This window comes from Dama dama, chromosome 7, assembly GCF_033118175.1.
Source record: "Dama dama isolate Ldn47 chromosome 7, ASM3311817v1, whole genome shotgun sequence".
NCBI classification, from domain to species: Eukaryota; Metazoa; Chordata; class Mammalia; order Artiodactyla; family Cervidae; genus Dama; species Dama dama.
The window spans coordinates 26,874,387-26,893,486 of record NC_083687.1 but is presented as its reverse complement, the minus strand read 5'-3'; the positions used below and the strand labels follow the sequence as shown (position 1 = coordinate 26,893,486).

General features: G+C 43.5%; 1 protein-coding gene across 2 annotated transcripts in view; it reads left to right on the top strand.

Moving 5' to 3' along the window:
* The window catches only part of LOC133059588 (glutathione S-transferase A4-like), a 40,556-nt gene extending 23,102 nt beyond the window's left edge, over window positions 1-17,454 (top strand). For both annotated transcript variants that reach the window (XM_061146916.1, XM_061146917.1), the window contains exons 2-7: window positions 6,876-6,981; window positions 8,306-8,357; window positions 10,949-11,081; window positions 12,550-12,691; window positions 14,084-14,215; window positions 17,166-17,454. In XM_061146916.1, the coding sequence (XP_061002899.1) occupies window positions 6,895-6,981; window positions 8,306-8,357; window positions 10,949-11,081; window positions 12,550-12,691; window positions 14,084-14,215; window positions 17,166-17,288 (669 nt within the window). In that variant the 5' untranslated portion in view covers window positions 6,876-6,894 and the 3' untranslated portion in view covers window positions 17,289-17,454. The remainder of the gene's footprint in view (window positions 1-6,875; window positions 6,982-8,305; window positions 8,358-10,948; window positions 11,082-12,549; window positions 12,692-14,083; window positions 14,216-17,165) is intronic.
* The last annotated feature ends 1,646 nt before the right edge of the window (window positions 17,455-19,100 follow it).

Here is a 19,100-nt window from a genome sequence, read left to right as displayed (position 1 = left end):
ACCAAGGGCATAAATGCATTTGCCAAACAAACTAAAATACCAGCAAAGGAGTTTAAATTAAAACACTCCTTTCACCCTGGATAATCTCATAAAATACCACCACCTGAGAAACTTATTGATTAAAGTTCTAAGTTGATTCTTATTTGGGAAGAGATCGGGGAAGGCCTTCTGCCTGTGTCACAGAAATTAGGGAGTAGTCCACTGAGGCAGGCATCAGAAAGACAGATTATCATCTTTAAGGTGAGTGCCGGGGGCAGCTTTTCGAAATCCCTGAAAACCTGATCTGCCTTGCCTGTCAGGCTTTCTCCTCGTGACCTTGTCATGGGTGGCATCTCATGAGCTGGCCTTTTCGAAACCCCTGAAAACCTGATCCGCCTTGCCTGTGAGGTTTTCTCCCTCATGACCTTGTCATGGGTAGGGTCTCGTGTGTTGGCTCCCAGCATGCAGCCTCTGATTCAGTAGATATGGCCCAGGAACTGAGATTCTGCATTTCTAACAAGTTCCTAGAAGAAGCTGATGCTGCTGGTCCAAAATCACACTTCTAGAAACTTCCCTGGTGGTCCAGTGTTTAGGTCTCTGTGCTTCCACAGCAGAGGTCATGGTTCAGTCCCTAGTCAGGGAACTAAGATCCCACATGCCACACAGCCAAAGAAATAAAGCAAAAGCAACAACAAATACACTTTTAAAGAATACTTTCCACTTCCATTGATTTTTTTTTTCTCACATGTGACTGTTGCTACAATCTGGAGATGTGTGTTCGTGTGTGTGTGTGTGTGTGTGTGTTTGCGGGCACATGTGCCATTTTTTGAGTCCTTACTATGTTCGGCAGTTTGTACACTTTATCACATTTCTACTACTAACCAAATGATTTAGGGACTCTAAGGAAACTGAAGCTGAGAGAGGTTTAAAAAGCTTACTGAAGTGAGAAGAGGCGCTGAAATCTAGACATAGGTCTTTGCTTCTCCTGATATCCAGAGCCTGACTCCGATACATGTTCTTCCACATTTTCTAAAAAAAAATTTTTTTTTAATTTTAGTTTTATCTGCTCAAATTTTTGCCCACTGGGTTTTTTTTGTCCACTGGTTTTAAGTGTTGGTTTTTGTTTTTATTATTGAGGTATAAGTGTTCTTTATATATTCTGGATGAGTTCCTTAATCAGGTATGCTTTGTAAATAATTTCTCCCAATAGTTGATTTGCCTTTTCTTTTTGTTAAAAAATGCTTTTTGAAAATCAAAGTTTTAAATACTGGTAAGTGGAATTTTTTTAAATGTGTGGTTTATGCTTTCTGTATTTTATCACATAAGTCATTGCTTAATTTACGGTCACAAAAAGAAAGAAAAAGAAATTTAGGGCATGCTTGTTACTGAAAGACCACACACTGAATATCCAAAGGCTGTCATACCATCATGGCTGCTTTCTGCCCAGCTTGCCTTAGGCATCTGGGGCTCTGAGTGGGATGTGCATAGCCCTGCTCACCTCAGGTAAAGCCACACACAGGAGAAGTTCAACACCCCTGAGAGACAAGTCTCAATTCCCAATGTCAAAAGAGTCATGTGGGGAGGGCTTCCCAGGGGCTCAGCAGTAAATAATCCACCTGCCAATGCAGGAGACATGGATTCAATCCCTGATCTAGGAAGATCCCACGTGCCGCAGAGCAACTAAGCCCTCCATGGAGCAACTAAGCCCAGGTGCCCCAACTATTGAGCCCCCATGCTGCAACTACTGAAGCCCACATCCCCTAAAGTCTGTGCCTCTCAACAAGAGATGCCACCACAATGAGAAGCCTTCACACCACAATTCGAGAGCAGCCCCCACTCCCTGCAACTAGAGAAAAGCTCACATAGCAACAAAGACTCAGCACAGCCAAAATAAATAAATAAATAAAATCATTTTTGTAAAAGGAGTCACGCAAGGAGTCTACTTGGGGAACAAGGTGTATTTAGTTCAGGATACACCTGTTGGTCAAAGTCAACATAAAAAGCAGACTTGAAGAGATGGGAGTGAATTTATACTCAGCACAACCCCTCAGGCTCTTGTTCTTCCAGCAGGCTGTGTTCTCAGATCTGTTTGTGTTTGGGATGAAGTCCAGAAAGAATTCTTTTGTTCTTGGCTTCTTTGTTTCCCACAAGCAGAATGAATATTTCCATCACACCTGTTCTTTCAAGCTTTGACAATGTACTTTTTTTTTAAACGGTGAGAATGGGGTTTACTTTCTGAAGCATAAACTTGGGCCTCTGTGTTACCAAGTTGTGGTTTGAAATTAATCTTTGTTGAAATTCATTAGAGGTCAAGGATAAAGGACTAAAGGAGTTGGTTTAGGCCATTAATCTATAATGCCTTGGGAGTAGGAAGGGGTGGGGCTCAAGGAACCAAACATATTTATATATACCTAATCTGTAAGGCCCTGTCCCTGTAATACTATATTATGCTTTTCTTAAACACTTATTCTGACTTACCTCTTCGTGGTCTGGATATTTCCATCATTAGATATAAGGTTTTCAACAGCAGAAACCACACCTTACTTATCTTTGTATGCCTGGAGTGTGCAACCTAGGACTATAGCCACAGAAGCAGATCCATAAACATTTAATGTTGAAAGAGTGAAAGCTCAAACACAGAAATCTTAATGTCAGGCAAGTGTATGCTCCTCGGTTCTTTGTCTCGTCATAACAAAGATTTGGAGTGAAGAACATTAAAGCCCCCTCACAGCTCTCGGGTCTTGGAAAGACCATGTTATACTCTCAGGTCTCGAACAGACTGTGTTATAGCTCTTAGAGAAATCAGTGTTACATTTCATTGTTACAGCTCTATTTTATTTAGAAGATAGCAGGAAAATCCATCTTCGAGGCGTGAGGGCATGTTGATCCAAAGACGCGAAGAGAAGAGCACCCCATTGCGCAGGAAAGAGAGAGAGAGAGCCCTTTGGCTCCTCTTTTTATATGTTTTTCCTTCCCCCTGGGCCTGTCCTATGCAAATTGGCTTAGGCAGGGGCGCTATTCTACCTGAAGTCCTCACTCCGGTCCTCCGACCTTCCTTTGACCTTCCTCTGTTCTATCTTCGCGGGCTTTTCCCTTCCTGTCTTTTAGCCACCGCCATTTTGGACTCCTTTTCCCTATTCTAACTACCCAACATTAACAAATGAAGAAACCGGTCTCTCTATGCAGCGCATTGAGATAACAGCTGCCATATGTCTAGGATAATGCCAAGTTGGTTCTGCAGGAGATGGAAAAACTATGCCATGACTCCTTTCTACCAGGAGCTTAATATATTTGTGGTGTTGAATCCAGGGGAGCAGTTCATCCTGGGCTATGGTGCGAGATTGTAAGGATGTACTGGGCCCCTTGTCTGTCTCTGCCATTCTAGAAGGAACAGCTCCTCCTGGGAGGGTTTGGGTGGGGACCAGAGTCCTGCTGAGACTCCATCATTCACCTGAGAGCCCAATTCGGAACATTGTGGAGCGGGCTGAGAGGTGAGGAAGAGCGGCTGGTTGGCTAGAGGCAACCATCAATGGGGCACATGAACACTTGCTGGGATTTTTTACAAGAAGTGGTGGCTGGTTACTAACAACTAAAAAAAAAGTTTCCTTCTTTTGGATTGGAAGGCAAGGTTGCAGGCTATGGTCCTGTTTATCTGAAGTGAGTTCTCCTTCATTGTAACCCTGGGCTTTGGGGGCTCCCTTGGGCACCAGGGAAGACTTGGAGGTGCTGATGGAGAGGGGAGTGATTCATCCTTTAACCTCCTACACGTCTTGAAAATGTTCAAGGGGCAGGCAGAAGTAAGTGGGTGGGGGAGGGAAATTTTCAACACAAAGGTTCACATAAAATTCCCAGATACACTTCCTTACAGCAGCAAACCATGCACGTGTTCCAATTACCCTCATAATCACAAACGAAGGCAAAAACCACACCAGTTTTTACATTTTAAATATCTTCTATTGCAATATCTGGTCAAATTTCCAAAAGTTTTAGCTCTCTTTTACAAGTATCAGTTGCATTTGTGACAAACATAAATCATGTATAAAGCAAGCCAATCTTAGCATAAAAAATTCTAAGAAAATACCACATCCACCTGTAATTTGATTAAGCATGGAAGACTCTAGCTGATATGGGTGAGACATTATGGTATGGTGTGGTATTTTATCTATTAATTTTTTTCAATCCTTGGTCTTCACAACAACTGAGGCAGGGAGTACAAAAACTACCCCCATCTTAAGGGTTAGGAGATAGAGGCCTAAAGAGATGGAATAAGGTTGTACAATAGTGAGGACTCATGACTCTAAAAGTGCAAAGCCCCCAGCCTTTGAAAGATGGGAATAGTCACACTCACTTATCACTTCTGTTTGAGCATCCAACTCCATGTCTAGCACAGAGCAGACTGTACATGAACAGAATCAGATCCAAACTTGGGTCCACTTGCCCATGTTCAGTAAAGCCAATCTATTGACACTGGGTTGTGGTGATGGAAAGAGTCACACTTATTGCAGGGTACCAAGCGAGGCGTCCAGGACAGCTAGTGCTCAAAAAGCCCAAACTCTCCAAAGGATTTCAGCAAAGCATTTTTAAAGGCCAGGTAAGGGCGGGGGCTGGTATCACATTATCAATCCTTAGGCTCTGATAGGTCTGGGGCTTATGTGCTCATGATCGTCAAGTAGTTTCTCCCATTTGGTGGTGGTTTTAGCATCTGTAAAACAACTCAGCAATGTCCATCAGATGCTATTAGCCAGGTACTTTAGAAAGGAGTGACTGCAGAGGACAGGAGAAAAGGGGTCTGTTCCCAGAAGTCCCCACAACATCCTGCTCAGTCACAAGCGTTCTCACTGTTCATTCTCTTGGACAGGTCCGAGGGGCTGTTACCCACATCCAGGAGGTTGTACTCAATGGAGCTCAGGCTTCCCTCTCACTTAGTGACACTCCCCTCATTCCATTCCTGACACCAGACTGCTGTCCACTTGTCTGATGTCTGCAGCTTCTCACTGATTTCACCTCCAAGGCACAAACCTCTACATCCCTTCGAATATCAACTGCCATGCCAACAAGAAGCTTGTCCCATTCTTAATACATTTAGGATGGCATTTTGCTGACAGTCCTTTTGTCTGAGAGAGTTCTGTACCATCGGTAGCTCACTCTTGACAAGAACTAATACATAATTTGGAGCCTCCAAGTCATGACACTTGGTGGCCACGTGAAGTACCCATCTCCTATGAGCAGTCCAGGGCTGTGAGTTTTCATCTCACTAAGAGAATAACCAGACAGAAGAAAGACTATTCAGCCTACACTTTAGCACCCACTGCTCAGAAACAGCTATCTGGAAGTTACCAGAGATGACTGTATTTAGATCCACGGTTTCTAAACCAAAGGGTAACTTTCAACTTTGGCTAACTAGGGGAGCAGAATAGAATCACTATGAAAAGAGGTTTACCAGGATTTCCTTTGTCCCATTGGGTTTATTTCAAACAGAATTTGGACCAAACATTTCAGGGAGACAGAATGACAGGAAGCAAGCTCAGAGCAGCCCCAGTTTGGCTTACATCCTCATCCCTGTTTCTCAGGACAGGTAGAGAGGGGTCAAATGGTGAGAGCGCTGTGCGCCCAAGAGAGAGAGGAGAGACGGAGCTTCCCAAGTGAGACACTGGCATTTGACTTCACCAGTATTGCTTGATTTTTATCTGAAAGCTGCAGAATGCCTGCAGACCTGGAGGGGATCCTCTGAGCCAGGAACCATTTGTCAACTGCCTGTTTCATTTGCCTCCTGACACATGATCAGGACCTGGAAGCTGGCCATCTGGATGTGAATGTCCCGGGCACAGGAACCAACTGTGTGTATTTGGCTGCACCTTCCTCCTTTTGATTTCTAAGAGTGTGAGGGGCTGCTTCTATCTGGTCCTTAATCATCCTACAGGGGATGCTCCAGGAGATCAGAGGATTCGGGAGTTATCTTGTTGGAGAGAGGTTAAGAAGAAGACATAGTCACTGTCTCCTCTTCTCATATTTTCTCCACATTCGGTTTATTGTACAATTCATTTCAAGGTTTGTTAGTGGTGAGTTGCTGGACTCTAATCAGAGAATTGTGGTACATTTTTAATCATTGTGTCTCCCAGGACAATACAGTGGTGGGTTTTCAAGAAGCTCCTGAAATTGCCATGCAGGAGCTAACCAGGCAGTTTGAAAGGAATGAATCTTGACAACCAAACATAGGCAGTGCCCAGGAAGTGGCAAGACAGCAGGAAAGGAATCAAACTTCTCCAAGAGTTAAACCGTAAATCCAGTGCAGAGAAGTGGCTGGTTGTGGGGGAAATGGCTTAAAAAACCTGCAAGACTTTGAGAACCCAAGTGACTCTGTTCTCATATGATTGTGGGTATTAACAGTTATGTTTCTCATCATAAACTGACTACTGTTATTCTGATTGTTTACTTCCCTGTGAGTTTTGTTAGCATAGGCAGCCACTTTAAGTGGGATCCTGGCTAGCATGTAATGCAGGGCAGTTTGGGGCTTAACTGGTTTGTTTGTTCTTTTCCTATTTCTTAAATTGTGAGCTAGAGCATACACACAGGAAAGTGCAGAAGTATTTCTATACAGTTTAAAGATCAATTATAAAGGCTAATTACTAATTCTGTTTCAGAAACAGAATGTTATTAGCATCCCAGAACCCCCACACCCTGACTCCAATCACAGCCCCCATTTCTCCTCACTAGAGGTAACCACCAAATCTTGGGTCTGTCATAATTATTTCCTTGCTTCCCTTCATACTTTTGCCTCCTATGTATGCATCCCTAAATAATAGTTTTGTTTCACCAGTTTTGGAATTAAGGGGAGATATACCATATAGTCTGTGCTAGTTTTTTCTTTAAACATATTTTCTTCTTTTGCCCTTCAGAAAACCCAAGCCAGCAGTCATGGCGGCCAAACCAAAGCTCTGGTACTTCTGTGGCCGGGGCAGGATGGAGTCTATCCGCTGGCTGCTGGCTGCAGCTGGTGTGGAGGTTGGTCCCCGATTGGGAAATGGCAGGGGGCGGTAATCTGGGTGAGACCGAAGTGGTCCTCTTCAGCTTTCAAAAGTCAGGACGGTGCCTTTCAAGCTGTATCCACTTTTTCCCTTTCCAACTGCCTTCCTGAGGTGAAGGTGAGATCACAGTGCTCTGCTTAAACAGAGGTAGGAAGGGAGAAGCCTGGGGAGGTGTTCTGGAAGCTTCCTGAGCCTGGAAGGATCTTGGTGGATCTCAAATCTGAGGAGAGAGAGGAGACTCACATTTGAATCATTCTCTCAGTTGAGACCGGCTCATTTCCCGGGGTGTTTCCAACTCTGGTCAGCACTTCAGTCCTGTTCTACCCATGGCTGTCCCCTGGAACCTCAGGCCCAGCTGCAGCCTGCCCACCACCCCTTGACCCTTCTCCTAAAGGCCTACTCCACAGGGATCTTTCCCTAACTCCAGTATTTTTTCTTAACCCTCTCTCTGACTTTTTCATAATTTTTTTACAAGTCCTTTGGAATTGTTCTGTTTCATGCAGGTGTAGACTCCCTTGTCCCTATTTGAATGCCACCTCCTCTAAAACACGGACTTAGGATCTTCTTTATTTTGCTTTATTTTACTCCCCTTATCTTACCCCTCATCTCAAGGTTTGGTGTACAAAAAGTTACTCTGTCCTACAAAAGTTCTGGAAACTCCATCAGTAAATGATGATACCCCCACCTGAGTAATGACCTTTGGGTCCCTTTCACTGAGTATGTGAGCAAAAAGAAATGCCTAACTTGACCTGATATGGAGGGAAGAGGATGCAGAAAAGAGAGAAGAAAAAAAGAGAAGAAAGGGAAGAGGAAAAATCAGGGGGCAACTGGAGGAGAGGGCAAGAGTTTGGAGAGAAGGCAGAGCTAAGATGAAGACAAGGAAAAATATGAATGGGGGCTTGGGGATATCCTTTAATCAGGAAACATCCAAGAAGGGGTGCCAGTCACATGTTAGCCTAAGCTGCTTTTAAACGCATGGTCTGTCAGAATTTTCAGCTACATGGTAGTTGATAACTTTGTGGTCATTTCTTTCTTTTTTTTTTGGGTTCAAGGTGATTTTTTATTTGAAAATGAATTTGTATGTTTATGCAGGAAATGAAAACACACTTTTATCCACTTAAAAGAGGGCCACATTCTCTCAGTAACAAATTCTTGAACAGGTGCTAATTTTTTAAACTACTTTTTATGAAATTTTCATTCTGGAAGCTATTGGGAATTTTATACTGTTATACTGTAGGCATTTCTTTTCTTTCTTTCTCTCACCTTAGGTTTATAATAATGTATCTTTTTTTTTTTTTTAGTTTGAAGAAGAATTTCTTGAAACAAGAGAACAACATGAGAAGTTGCAGAAGGGTGAGCCTAGATTTATTTAATGTTATCTTATGGGAAAAATAAAATAAAATATGTTCCCGGAAATATTCATTTCAGCACAGAACTCTAGAATGACAACCATTAGAAAAGGCACACAGCCTGATTGCTAACATTGACGGTTCACTGTGCCCCCAGCATAGAGCTAAATGTGTCATTGGCTCTGCCTCCTTAGCCTCATAAAAATGTATCAAGTAGGTTATGATTCTGGCCTCAATTTAGCGATAGCCTGGGTTGATCCAGTGCCAACTGGTTCAATAATCCCCATCCCACCAGGGAAGCCTTCGAGTATCCTTCACAATGATCCAGTGGGACGGAGGAGAGGGAGCAAAAGGGAGTATGAATTAGATCTAACATATTCTCTGGTTCTCATAGTTCATATTCACTTTTTCTTAGTGGTTTTAGCAGATTAACAGAAATCATTTTACCAGGTCACAACTGTAGAATCATAACTATAGAAAAGATCCAAATTTGATTACATTTGGAAGAAGTTCTTAATCCCTATAATTCCCCGATTTTCTCCCACTAAGAGAGAAGACTGATACTTCCCCAGTCCTACTTCTAACAGCCATAATGGTATTTTCGTTATCTAAAGAAACCCAGGGTCCCTATTGTTGCTGATAAGCAGTCATGAAATTACCACAAATTATTATTATTATTTTTTTTTAAATTACCACAAATTATTTTTTAAGAAAGACTTTCAGTGAGTCATCAGCAGACCTGCCATTTACAAACTGCATGGCTTTGGGCAAGGCTTTTCATGTCTCTCCATCCTGTCTCCTTGCCATACAATAAGAGAATCTTTCTTGTCCTGACTGCCAAGTACCAGGAAGTCTCATGGAGAGGGAAGACCTGCTTAGCCCTTCCCCAATTCTCATCCAGGACCTTTATTATCTAGAATCCCTCTGAAGTGCCTCTCCCCCTCTTCCTCTTCATTTCTGCCCCGTTTTACTCTAAACAATGACAGTCACATAATAGTGGTTAAATACCTATGCATTGAATAAATAAATGGATGTTGTTGTATAAACTCTTCCATGATCAATCTGGTAGGAAACGGTAGGGATTTCCCTAGCATTCCTAGCATTCCCTAGAAATGCAGGAAATCCTAGGGAACCCTCCATCCCTCCCTGGGTCTGTGATGCTGTTGAGGACAGCCTCCTGGGCATTGCTGCCCTCTGTAAGCAGGGGCAGCCAGAGAGAGCACTGGGTTGGGAGTCAGGAGGCCCCCTTCTGCCGGCTTAGCTGTCCCCTCTGGGTCCGAGCAAGTCACTGCCCCAATGGCCTCCACAGTGCATTGTCCGTAATATGAACAAACTGAACTAAAGGATCTCAAAGGTCCTCTCCTGTGTTCTTGATCTGAGATTTTCTTCAATCTTCCGAAGAGGATCATCGGCTCCTAGAAGCAGGGATCATTTCTAATGGCTGTTTGCATCATTCATAAACAGCAACATAGAGCTCAGCTTTAGATGTCCATTCAGTTTTGGGCAAATGTAGAACTGCCTCAGGAAATGGAGGTTTAGTAGGCTCTTGGCTAAAAATAGTACTGATATTTCCGAAGTATGATCTTGCCCAAAGAAACTCAGTAAAGTGGGTAGGACGGATACTGTTACAGATCAGAAAACAGGCTCAGAGAAGTTAAAGACGTGTCTAAAGGCCTCCATCACCCCAAGACAGGGACACTGGGGTATCCTGTGCTAGTTCTCTGCCATCATGTTCCCACGTCTCATTAGGTCAATTATTGGAAGCTGGGGAAATGAACAGTGGCCTTTGCCAGTGCACTAGTGAAATCTGACTCTTGGGTAAAATTCCTTATTCTCATTAATGTACAGGTGTTAATGAAAATTGAAAGGCTATTCATTCCTTCAAGACTCCATGAAAAAGTACTATTTTAGTACATCTTTAAATGCATTATTTATACAGGCAGTTCATTCAGAAAGAAGAAAAATTTGATTTTACTGAACCTTGATTGTTGACAGAATTCAGTGTTTTACTTATGATGTTTCATCTTTTCAAAATCCTGCTCGATGGACACTACAGCTATTTTAGAGAAAAGGAAACTGGAGCTCAAATAAGTCATTTGCTTAAAGTCACAGGGCTTGAAGGGCCAAAGCTGACATTTGGGCCCACGACCTGGGTTCTTGCTGTCACATCCATCCCGTTGCTGTGCAGACCTGGAGTGATACCTGTTGTACTTTTTAAAGAATTCAGACTCCATCCCTGAATAAGAATATCTGGAGGGTGGGGTATTTTTAACAACCACCTCTTCCAGGTGATTCTTATATACCTGAAACTTTGAAAACCAAAAACACTTACACTGTAATACAGTCAGAGCAAATGTAGAAAGCCTTAAATAACCATGATTAGCCAACATGCAAAAACTCATGAACCTATCAAGCAAATCTCACATTTTCCATGAAACAAATGGTAGGCATTTCCTCAACAACCAGAGTCTTAAACTCACCTCTTTGGATGAAAACTAAGAATCACTCAGCAAAATCAGAAGTGGACCCTCCTGCAGGCTGACCACAACGATGGAGGGAGAGTCTCTTAACCTAATCTCTTCGCTCAAACCACAGACGGACGCCTGCTTTTCGGCCAGGTGCCTCTGGTTGAAATTGATGGAATGGAGCTGACACAGACAAGAGCCATCCTCAGCTACCTTGCTACCAAGTACAACTTGCATGGGAAGGACCCGAAGGAGACAGTCAGGTACCACAGTGCCTGTGCCGATACTTGGTTCTTCTCCAAGCTCTGTCTTCCTACACCGAGACCCAGATCAGATGCGGCCTTTCAGCCTGGAGGGAGGGGAGGAGACGAGGGGACAAGGGGAGATGCTTGTGCTACCCCAGTATGTCTTGTGCATGCTCTGAACACCTGCTTCTGGACACCCCTCCTACTCTTCACAGCAGTCTGCATTCGACATTCTCATATTCTCTCCCCACTCCTAACAAAGTGTGTTCTCATAAAACGATCTCATAAACTACTCTGTGTGAAGGTGGCAGTGACTGACTCAGCAAATATTGAGCATTGTATCAATGACCTATTACTGCAAATAATGCTGTTTAACATGTCACCCTGAAGCCCAGGGACTTGAGTCAGCAAGGACTTGTTATTGCTCACTCGTCTATGGAAGCCTTGGCGGCTCAGTGATAAAGAATCTGCTTGCCAATGCAGGAGACTTGGGTTTGATCCTTGGGCCGGGAAGATCCCCTGGAGAAGGAAATGGCAACCCACTCCAGAATTCTAGCCTAGGAAATCCCATGGACAGAGAAGTGTGGTAGGCTACAGTCAATGGGGTCGCAAGAGAGTTGGATACGACCGAGTGACTAAACAACGCCACCAGTCAACAGGTCATCTGGGTGTCAGCATTTTCAGGCCAGGCTTGATGTATCTTGGCTGCACTCACTCTTAGGTCTGTGGTCAAGTGGTAGTCAGCAAGGGGAATCTGGTTGGGGTGCTGGCTGACCGTCAGTTGGTGAGCAAGTGGCCACCTGTCTCTTGTCCTCTCTTCCCGAGCTTGTTCTGATGGCAGCCAGATAGGGTTCTCAGAGACAGTGAAAGCATACAGGCTGTTAGCTTCTGGGCTCAGAACTGGGACCCCAGAAGGTGTTAGCTTCTGGGTCAGATCGAGTCATGAGGTCAGCCCAAGCAGCAGACCCCATCTACTGATGGGAGAGCTGCCACGCTTTATCACAAATACTGAAGAGTGAAGATCTGCGGCCTTTCTTTTTTTTTTTTTTTTTTTACATTTCTACACCACAGGCATCCACTCTGCGCTATGCGCTGTGCTAAGCCTGGCTGAGCATGGCTGGGTTCTTTCTCCCAGGAATAGTGCAGTTTTACAGGAAATGAATAAACTTAAAGACTTGGAACAGTAAAAATTTTCCTGGATTTGTGGTTGGGGACCTATTCAGGGGACCTATCACAAACCAAACTCAATATTTTGTAATAACCTATTGGGAAAAACTAAATATGCCTTATGTACTTATAACTGAATCACTTTTCTGTACTCTTGAAACTAACACAACACTGTAAATCAATTATACTTCAATAATTAAAAAACAAATAAATAAGTCATCTGTCCCAGTATCTAGTCACACCAAAAAAAAAGTAGTGGATCAAGAAACCCCTCACCCAAAGGCTTCTCTTGGATTGAGAGTTCCCGCTGTTTTGTCAGGATCGACATGTATGCCGAGGGCACCCTGGACCTCATGATGATGGTGGCGCTGGCTGCGTTCAAACCCCCGGAGGAAAAAGAGGAGAGCCTGGCTTTAGTCGTGAAGAAAGCCAAAACCCAGCACTTCCCGGTCTTTGAAAAGGTAGGCTGCGGGGATCCAGTTTGGCCTAGGCAGTGAGGCCCCGGGTGGAGGTCAGCGACAGCTGGGAGCTCAGATCCTCCAGGGGAGCAGGGCGGGGCTGACATCTACGAGGGTGACCCTCCCCAGTCCCCGCCCCCCGGGTCCTTCCCCTGAGCCCAGGTGGCAGTCGGGGTGCCGGGCGGGCGAGAACTGGGGGAGGGGCCTACACAGCGCAGCTAGTCCCCTGGTCTACCTCCCAGGCTGCAGGGATGGGGGACAGTGACATCCCCTATTGCTGATAAGAGTAAAGGGTGAAATCTTAAAAGGCAGAAGCTGTGTTAGTGCTGTACTGCATTTAGACCAAAACTTTAATAAGGATCCCCAAATAAATGACCTATAATTATGGAACCTCTAACTAAACAAAATTGGAGTAAATCAAAGGCAGTGAAGGACTCATGCTGAAGGTTCAATACTTTGGCCACCTGATGCAAAAAGCAGACTCATTGGGAAAGACCCTGATGCTGGGAAACATTGAGGGCAGGAGGAGAAGGAGATAACAGAGGATGGGATGGTTGGATGGCTTCATCGATTCAATGGATGAGTTTGAGCAAACTCCAAGAGATGGTGAAGGACAGGGAAGCCTGGCATGCTGCAGTCCATGGGGTCACAAAGAGTTGGACATGACTGAGCAACTGAATAACAACAAATTTACCATTGTTCCTTATTTATGGAATAAACTTGTATTTTTTACATCTGCAACTCAAAGCATCACCTGAGGAATTTTTATATTCATTTTTCACTGGATGGTTGAAAAGGCTCATGTTTGAGCTTCTGGTATCCCACTGGTACCTTATCTGTGGTGTAGTAGCCAGATTCTAGTTAATTATGACCTTTGTGTCTTCCATGCTGGTGGGCACAGTTTTATTTAATCAGCTCTAGGCTCATAATGGGAGTTCTACTCCAGCACTTCACCACCCAAGTTGTCTTGATCATCACTGTCAAATTTCCAAAAAGATTGTGCCAATTACGGCAATGTATAAGGGTGTTAGTCACTCAGTCGTGTGATTCTCACAGATGTGAGTTTGATCCAGCAATCTTCCTGGGTCAGAAAGATTCCCTGGAGAGGGGAATGGCTACCCACCCCCGTATTCTTGCCTGGAGAATTCCATGTACAGAGGAGCCTGGCAGGCTACAGTCCACGGGGTCCAAAGAGTTGGACACAACTGAATGACTAGCACACACACATAAAGGTGTTAGTTTCATTCTATCCTTGTAAGCATTCTCAGAGATTATCAAGAAAAAGATTCTTAAGTAAATTTGATCTGTACAAAAAACCCCATGCTTTTGTTAAGTGTTTAGCCAGGCAAAATAGTCTTTAGTTTTATTTGATATTCTTTATTTTTCTTTCTGCAGATTTTGAAAGACCACGGAGAGGATTTTCTCGTTGGCAACAAATTCAGCTGGGCAGACATACAGCTCCTGGAAGCTATTTTAATGGTGGAAGAACTTGATGCTTCTGTTCTTTCCGACTTCCCTCTGCTAAAGGTAGTTTTAGCATCCACCCAGAGCCCAGGGAAACATGAACAGACATAAAGACTGAAAAAAAATATGCCTCCAGACCAATCTCAAAAGAAAGTTAAAAAGGCTGTTTTAAAAATCATTACTTCATTCATTTTGGTAATTGTCTCCTGCTCACAGAATAGGATGATTAGGAAATAAAACCTATGGAGGGAGAAAGAAGATTTTGATTTCTACCATGAACATTTAGTGCTTTCCGTTTTCTGTGGTGCCTTGAGTGTTTTTCCTGACAAAGCATGGCTGATGGGTCTGCTTGTGTTGTTTTCCTCTCCAGCTCCTACCAGACCACTTTGTCCCCTTTCCTCCCCCGATGCTATCTGTTCAGTCATTTCAGTCACTCAGTTGTGTCAGACTCTTTGCGACCCCATGGACTGCAGCATGCCAGGCTTCCCCGTCCATCACCAGCTCTCGGAGTTTACTCAAACTCATGTCCATTGAATCAGTGATGCCATCCAACCATCTCATCCTCTGTCATCTCCTTCTCCTCCTGCCGTCAATCTTTTCCAGCATCAGGGTCTTTCCCAATGAGTCAGCTCTTTGCATCAGGTGGCCAAAGTACTGACATTTCAGCTTCAGTATCAGTCCTTCTAATGAATATTCAGGACTGATTTCCTTTAGGGTGTACTGGTTGGATCTCCTTGCTGTCCAAGGGACTCTCAAGAGTCTTCTCCAACGCCACAGTTCAAAAGCATCAATTCTTTGGCGCTCAGCTTTCCTTATAGTCCAACTCTCTCATCCATACATGACTACTGGAAGAACCATGGCTTTGACTAGATGGACCTTTGTTGGCAAAGTATGTCTCTGCTTTTTAATATGCTGTCTAGATTGGTCATAACTTTTCTTCCAAGAAGCAAACATCTTTTAATTTCATGGCTGCAGTAACCATCTGCAGTGATTTTGGAGCCCCCAAAAATAAAGTCTGTCACTATTTCCATTGTTTCCCCATCTATTTGCATTGAAGTGATGGGACCAGATGCCATGATCTTAGTTTTCTGAATGTTGAGTTTTAAGCCAAATTTTTCACTCTCCTTCACTTTCATCAAGGGGCTTTTTAGTTCTTCCTTGATTTCTCCAATAAGTGTGGTGTCACCTGCATATCTGATGTTATTGATATTTCTCACAGCAATCTTGATTTCAGCTTGTGCTTCATCCAGTCCAGCATTTCTCAGGATGTACTCTACATATAAGCTAAGTAAGCAGGGTGACAAAATACAGTCTTGACGTACTCCTTTCCCTATTTGGAACCAGTCTGTTCCATGTCCAGTTCTAACTGTTGCTTCCTGGCCTGCATACAGATTTCTCAAGAGGCAGGTCAGGTTGTCTGGTGTTCCCATCTCTTGAAGAATTTTTCACAGTTTGTTGTGATCCATACAGTCAAAGCCTTTGGCATAGTCAATAAAGCAGAAGTAGATGTTTTTCTGAAACTCACTTTTTCGATGATCCAACGGACATTGGCAATTTGATCTCTGGTTCCTCTGCCTTTTCTAAATCCAGCTTGAACACCTGATGCTATGAAGGCCCTCAATTGCTCAGAGCCTCTGCCCAGAGGGTACCGCCTGTGCTCAGTCATGACTGAGCGACTAACACACACATAAGTGTGTGTGTGTGTCTGTGTGTCTGTGTACCTGCCTCTCTCCTGCTACACTGCCAGTCCTCAGACCTCTCTCTGAATCCTGACACTGCCAGAACTTACCTAGCTTCTGTTTCAGTTCCTTACAAAGATTTTCTCTAATAGGTGACCATAGGTTTTGTACTTCAAGAAGAGCATTTTTTTGGCTTTGCCACACAGCATGTGGGATCTCAGTTTCCTGACCAGGGATTGAACCTGTGCCCTTTGCAGTGGAAGTGCAAACTCTTAACCATCAGACCACCAGGGAAGTTCCAGAGTAGCTTTTTTTAATAACAACAACAAAAGAAGTACATAAGACATTTGTATAAACCAAAAGAAAAAAAAAAAGACCTATAATCCTACCAACCAAATGGTTCTGCGTTAGACTTCCTGATCTCTTATTTTATATTTTTCCCCCAAATGTCATCATGCTAAATATTGTTCTGTGGCCTGCTTTTAACATTTTTTTCACTTATCATAAATATATTTACATGTCAAAGCATATTCTTCTGCAATATCATTTTATTTTCTTTTACTTTTATTAGGCAGTAGAATCACATCTTTTTGAAAAATCAGAACTTGTGTAAAAAGGGCATAAACTATGGAATTTCATTCTCACCACTGCCCTCCTATGTTCTCACCTCTATAATCTTTTTTATTGGCTCCTGTGTGCCCATCCAGTGCCCATTCCTGTTTATGCAGTTACAAGAAATATGAATTATATATTTGTCTCTCCTCATCCCACTATCTCCCACATAGTGGAAAGTTGTATATATTATGTTCTGCCCTGGGCTATTTTTTTTTTAACTAAACAACACAATGAAGTACAATCCCTGTCAATACAGGGATCTTCCTCTTTATTTTATATATAAAATATCATTTAAAATTACTGACATATTTCTTCTAGGGATATAACATAATTTATATACAGTTTTATTTTCCGAGAAATATAGATTATTTTGTTTTTCATTGTGGCAACATTCTTATAGTTATCTCACACTCTTACTTATTCTCTTATAATTAATTTCTAGAAAGGAATTGATACTTCAAAAAATATGAATTTCTAGAGTTATTTATATGCACCACCTAATGGTGTCAATGATTTTTCACTTATGCCAAACAGGCCTGCAGTTGTGTTACTTACTCAGGAATATCCAGCAAACATGTTTCAAGGGATTGACTTGGCTTCAACATGCTAGGCCTTATCAATTGAGGATCTAAGCTTTCCACCTCTTGTAACAAAGTTTTGGGCTCCCTTAAAGGCTGTGACTGCTCTTAAGACCCTGATTTTACTATTTCTCATTTCAGGAATTTAAGACAAGAATCAGCAACATTCCTACCATTAAGAAGTTCCTGCAGCCTGGGAGTCAGAGGAAGCCGCCCCCGGATAGCCACTATGTTGAGGTTGTCAGGAATGTCTTGCAGTTCTAAAGGCAGCAGTCTTAGGATGGCAGAGTAATGAACCAATTACAGCATTGGCTCCTGTCGCCAAGCAAAGCAAATGGTGTAGATTCTAGGAGTAATCAAAGTGTAGATTCTAAGAGTAATGTGTCCGAAAAGAACAAAACCATATTGCCATCAGCAGCAAATGCCAAGTAAATGCAATTAAAAAAAAAAAAAAAAAAAGACATTCTAATGTGTGAAAATTTTTAAGCTTGTCAATTGTGGATGATGGTTACAACTTTTGTGAAATTACTACTCTGAGTAAATTAAGAGGCGGTTGATACAAAACACACACACACACACACACACACACACACACACACACACACAAGAGCCTCTCAGCTCAGTCAGACAACAACTGAGCGATTAACACGGTTGACACACAGATATAAATAATACTTCAGGCAGTGGCCTGCAGAGGGCACTGTTCTTGCTTTTTGCATCTAAACTAAGACCATTAAGGGACGTGAAAGTGAAAGCCGCTCATTCCTGTCCCACTTTTTGTGACCTCATGGACTATACAGTCGATAGAATTCTCCAGGCCGGAATACTGGAGTGGGTAGCCTTTCCCTCACTCCAGGGGATCTTCTCAACCCAGGAATCGAAACTAGGTCTCCCACATTGCAGGCAGATTCTTTACCAGTTGAGCCACAAGGGAAACTGGTAAGTGGTGATTTTAGAGAGCAGGATCTCTCCAACACCCACAGTGATTCTGAGTATTGGGGACAGAAAAAAGTGGCAAATACAAATCAGGAGTAAGCTGATGGTGACACTAGTTAATCCTAAGAGGAAGCATGGGGGACAGAGAGTGTCCAGAAAACATTTTGCAGCCCTGGAAAAATCATGGACAATTAGACAACCTTATTCAGCTTAACAGAGATACCTGAGGCTAGGTTTTGCTTTGGTTGAACAATTCCAACTACAATGACACTGAGATTAGATGCAGTGTTAGTTAATCTAGTTGCTCAGTCGTGTATGACTCTTTGTGACATGGACTGTAGTTCACGAGGCACCTCTGTCCATGGATTCTTCAGGCAAGAATACTGGAGTGGGTTGCCATTCCCTTCTCCAGGGGATCTTCCTGACCCAGGGTTCGAACCTGGGTCTCCCTCATTGGCAAGCAGATTTGTTACCGTCCAAGCCACAGGAAAACATAACCGATGAATAATTACAGAAATTGACCCGAAGTTTCCCTAGCCTTGATATACTTCCTTTAAAGGTGATAATTAAGTTCCCAAGTTGTGAAATTTGAAACTCAACCCCAGCTCAGGGCTCTGTTGGGGGAGGGATGAATAGCTTTTTAGGGTGATATTCCAGGCCTGCCGGGTGGGGGCGGGAGTCTCTGGTCTGGAGCAAGGACCCTGCCAATGACTTCCGGTACACAACTTTACCAGCGCCAAACTGCTACTGGGATGTCTGTCCAGGCTGCACACTGGGTCTGTTTCTGCGTGTACACCTCGGTACATGACCTTATTTGTGAAATGACTTAATGACTCATCAGACTTCTTGCGGTTTCCTCAAGACCACCACAGGACATGACCATTCCCATGCTATGCCCTGTCCGATCCATTCCTCCTTCCCCTTCAGAGGACAGACTGCTCATCAGTTACCCAGGCAGTCAGCACCCCTGCCCAGTCAGAGTGGAGCCTGAGACCCTGCTGCCTGTCAGTCAAAGCTCAATCTAGGGATCACGTTTAGCAAATGGCCCCCTTCGCATCCCCGACCTGGGCAGCCATGGCCAAAAGCTAACGAAGAAGAGAGGGAACGATGGGTACTCAGAAGAAGCCTGGCCCTGTCTGT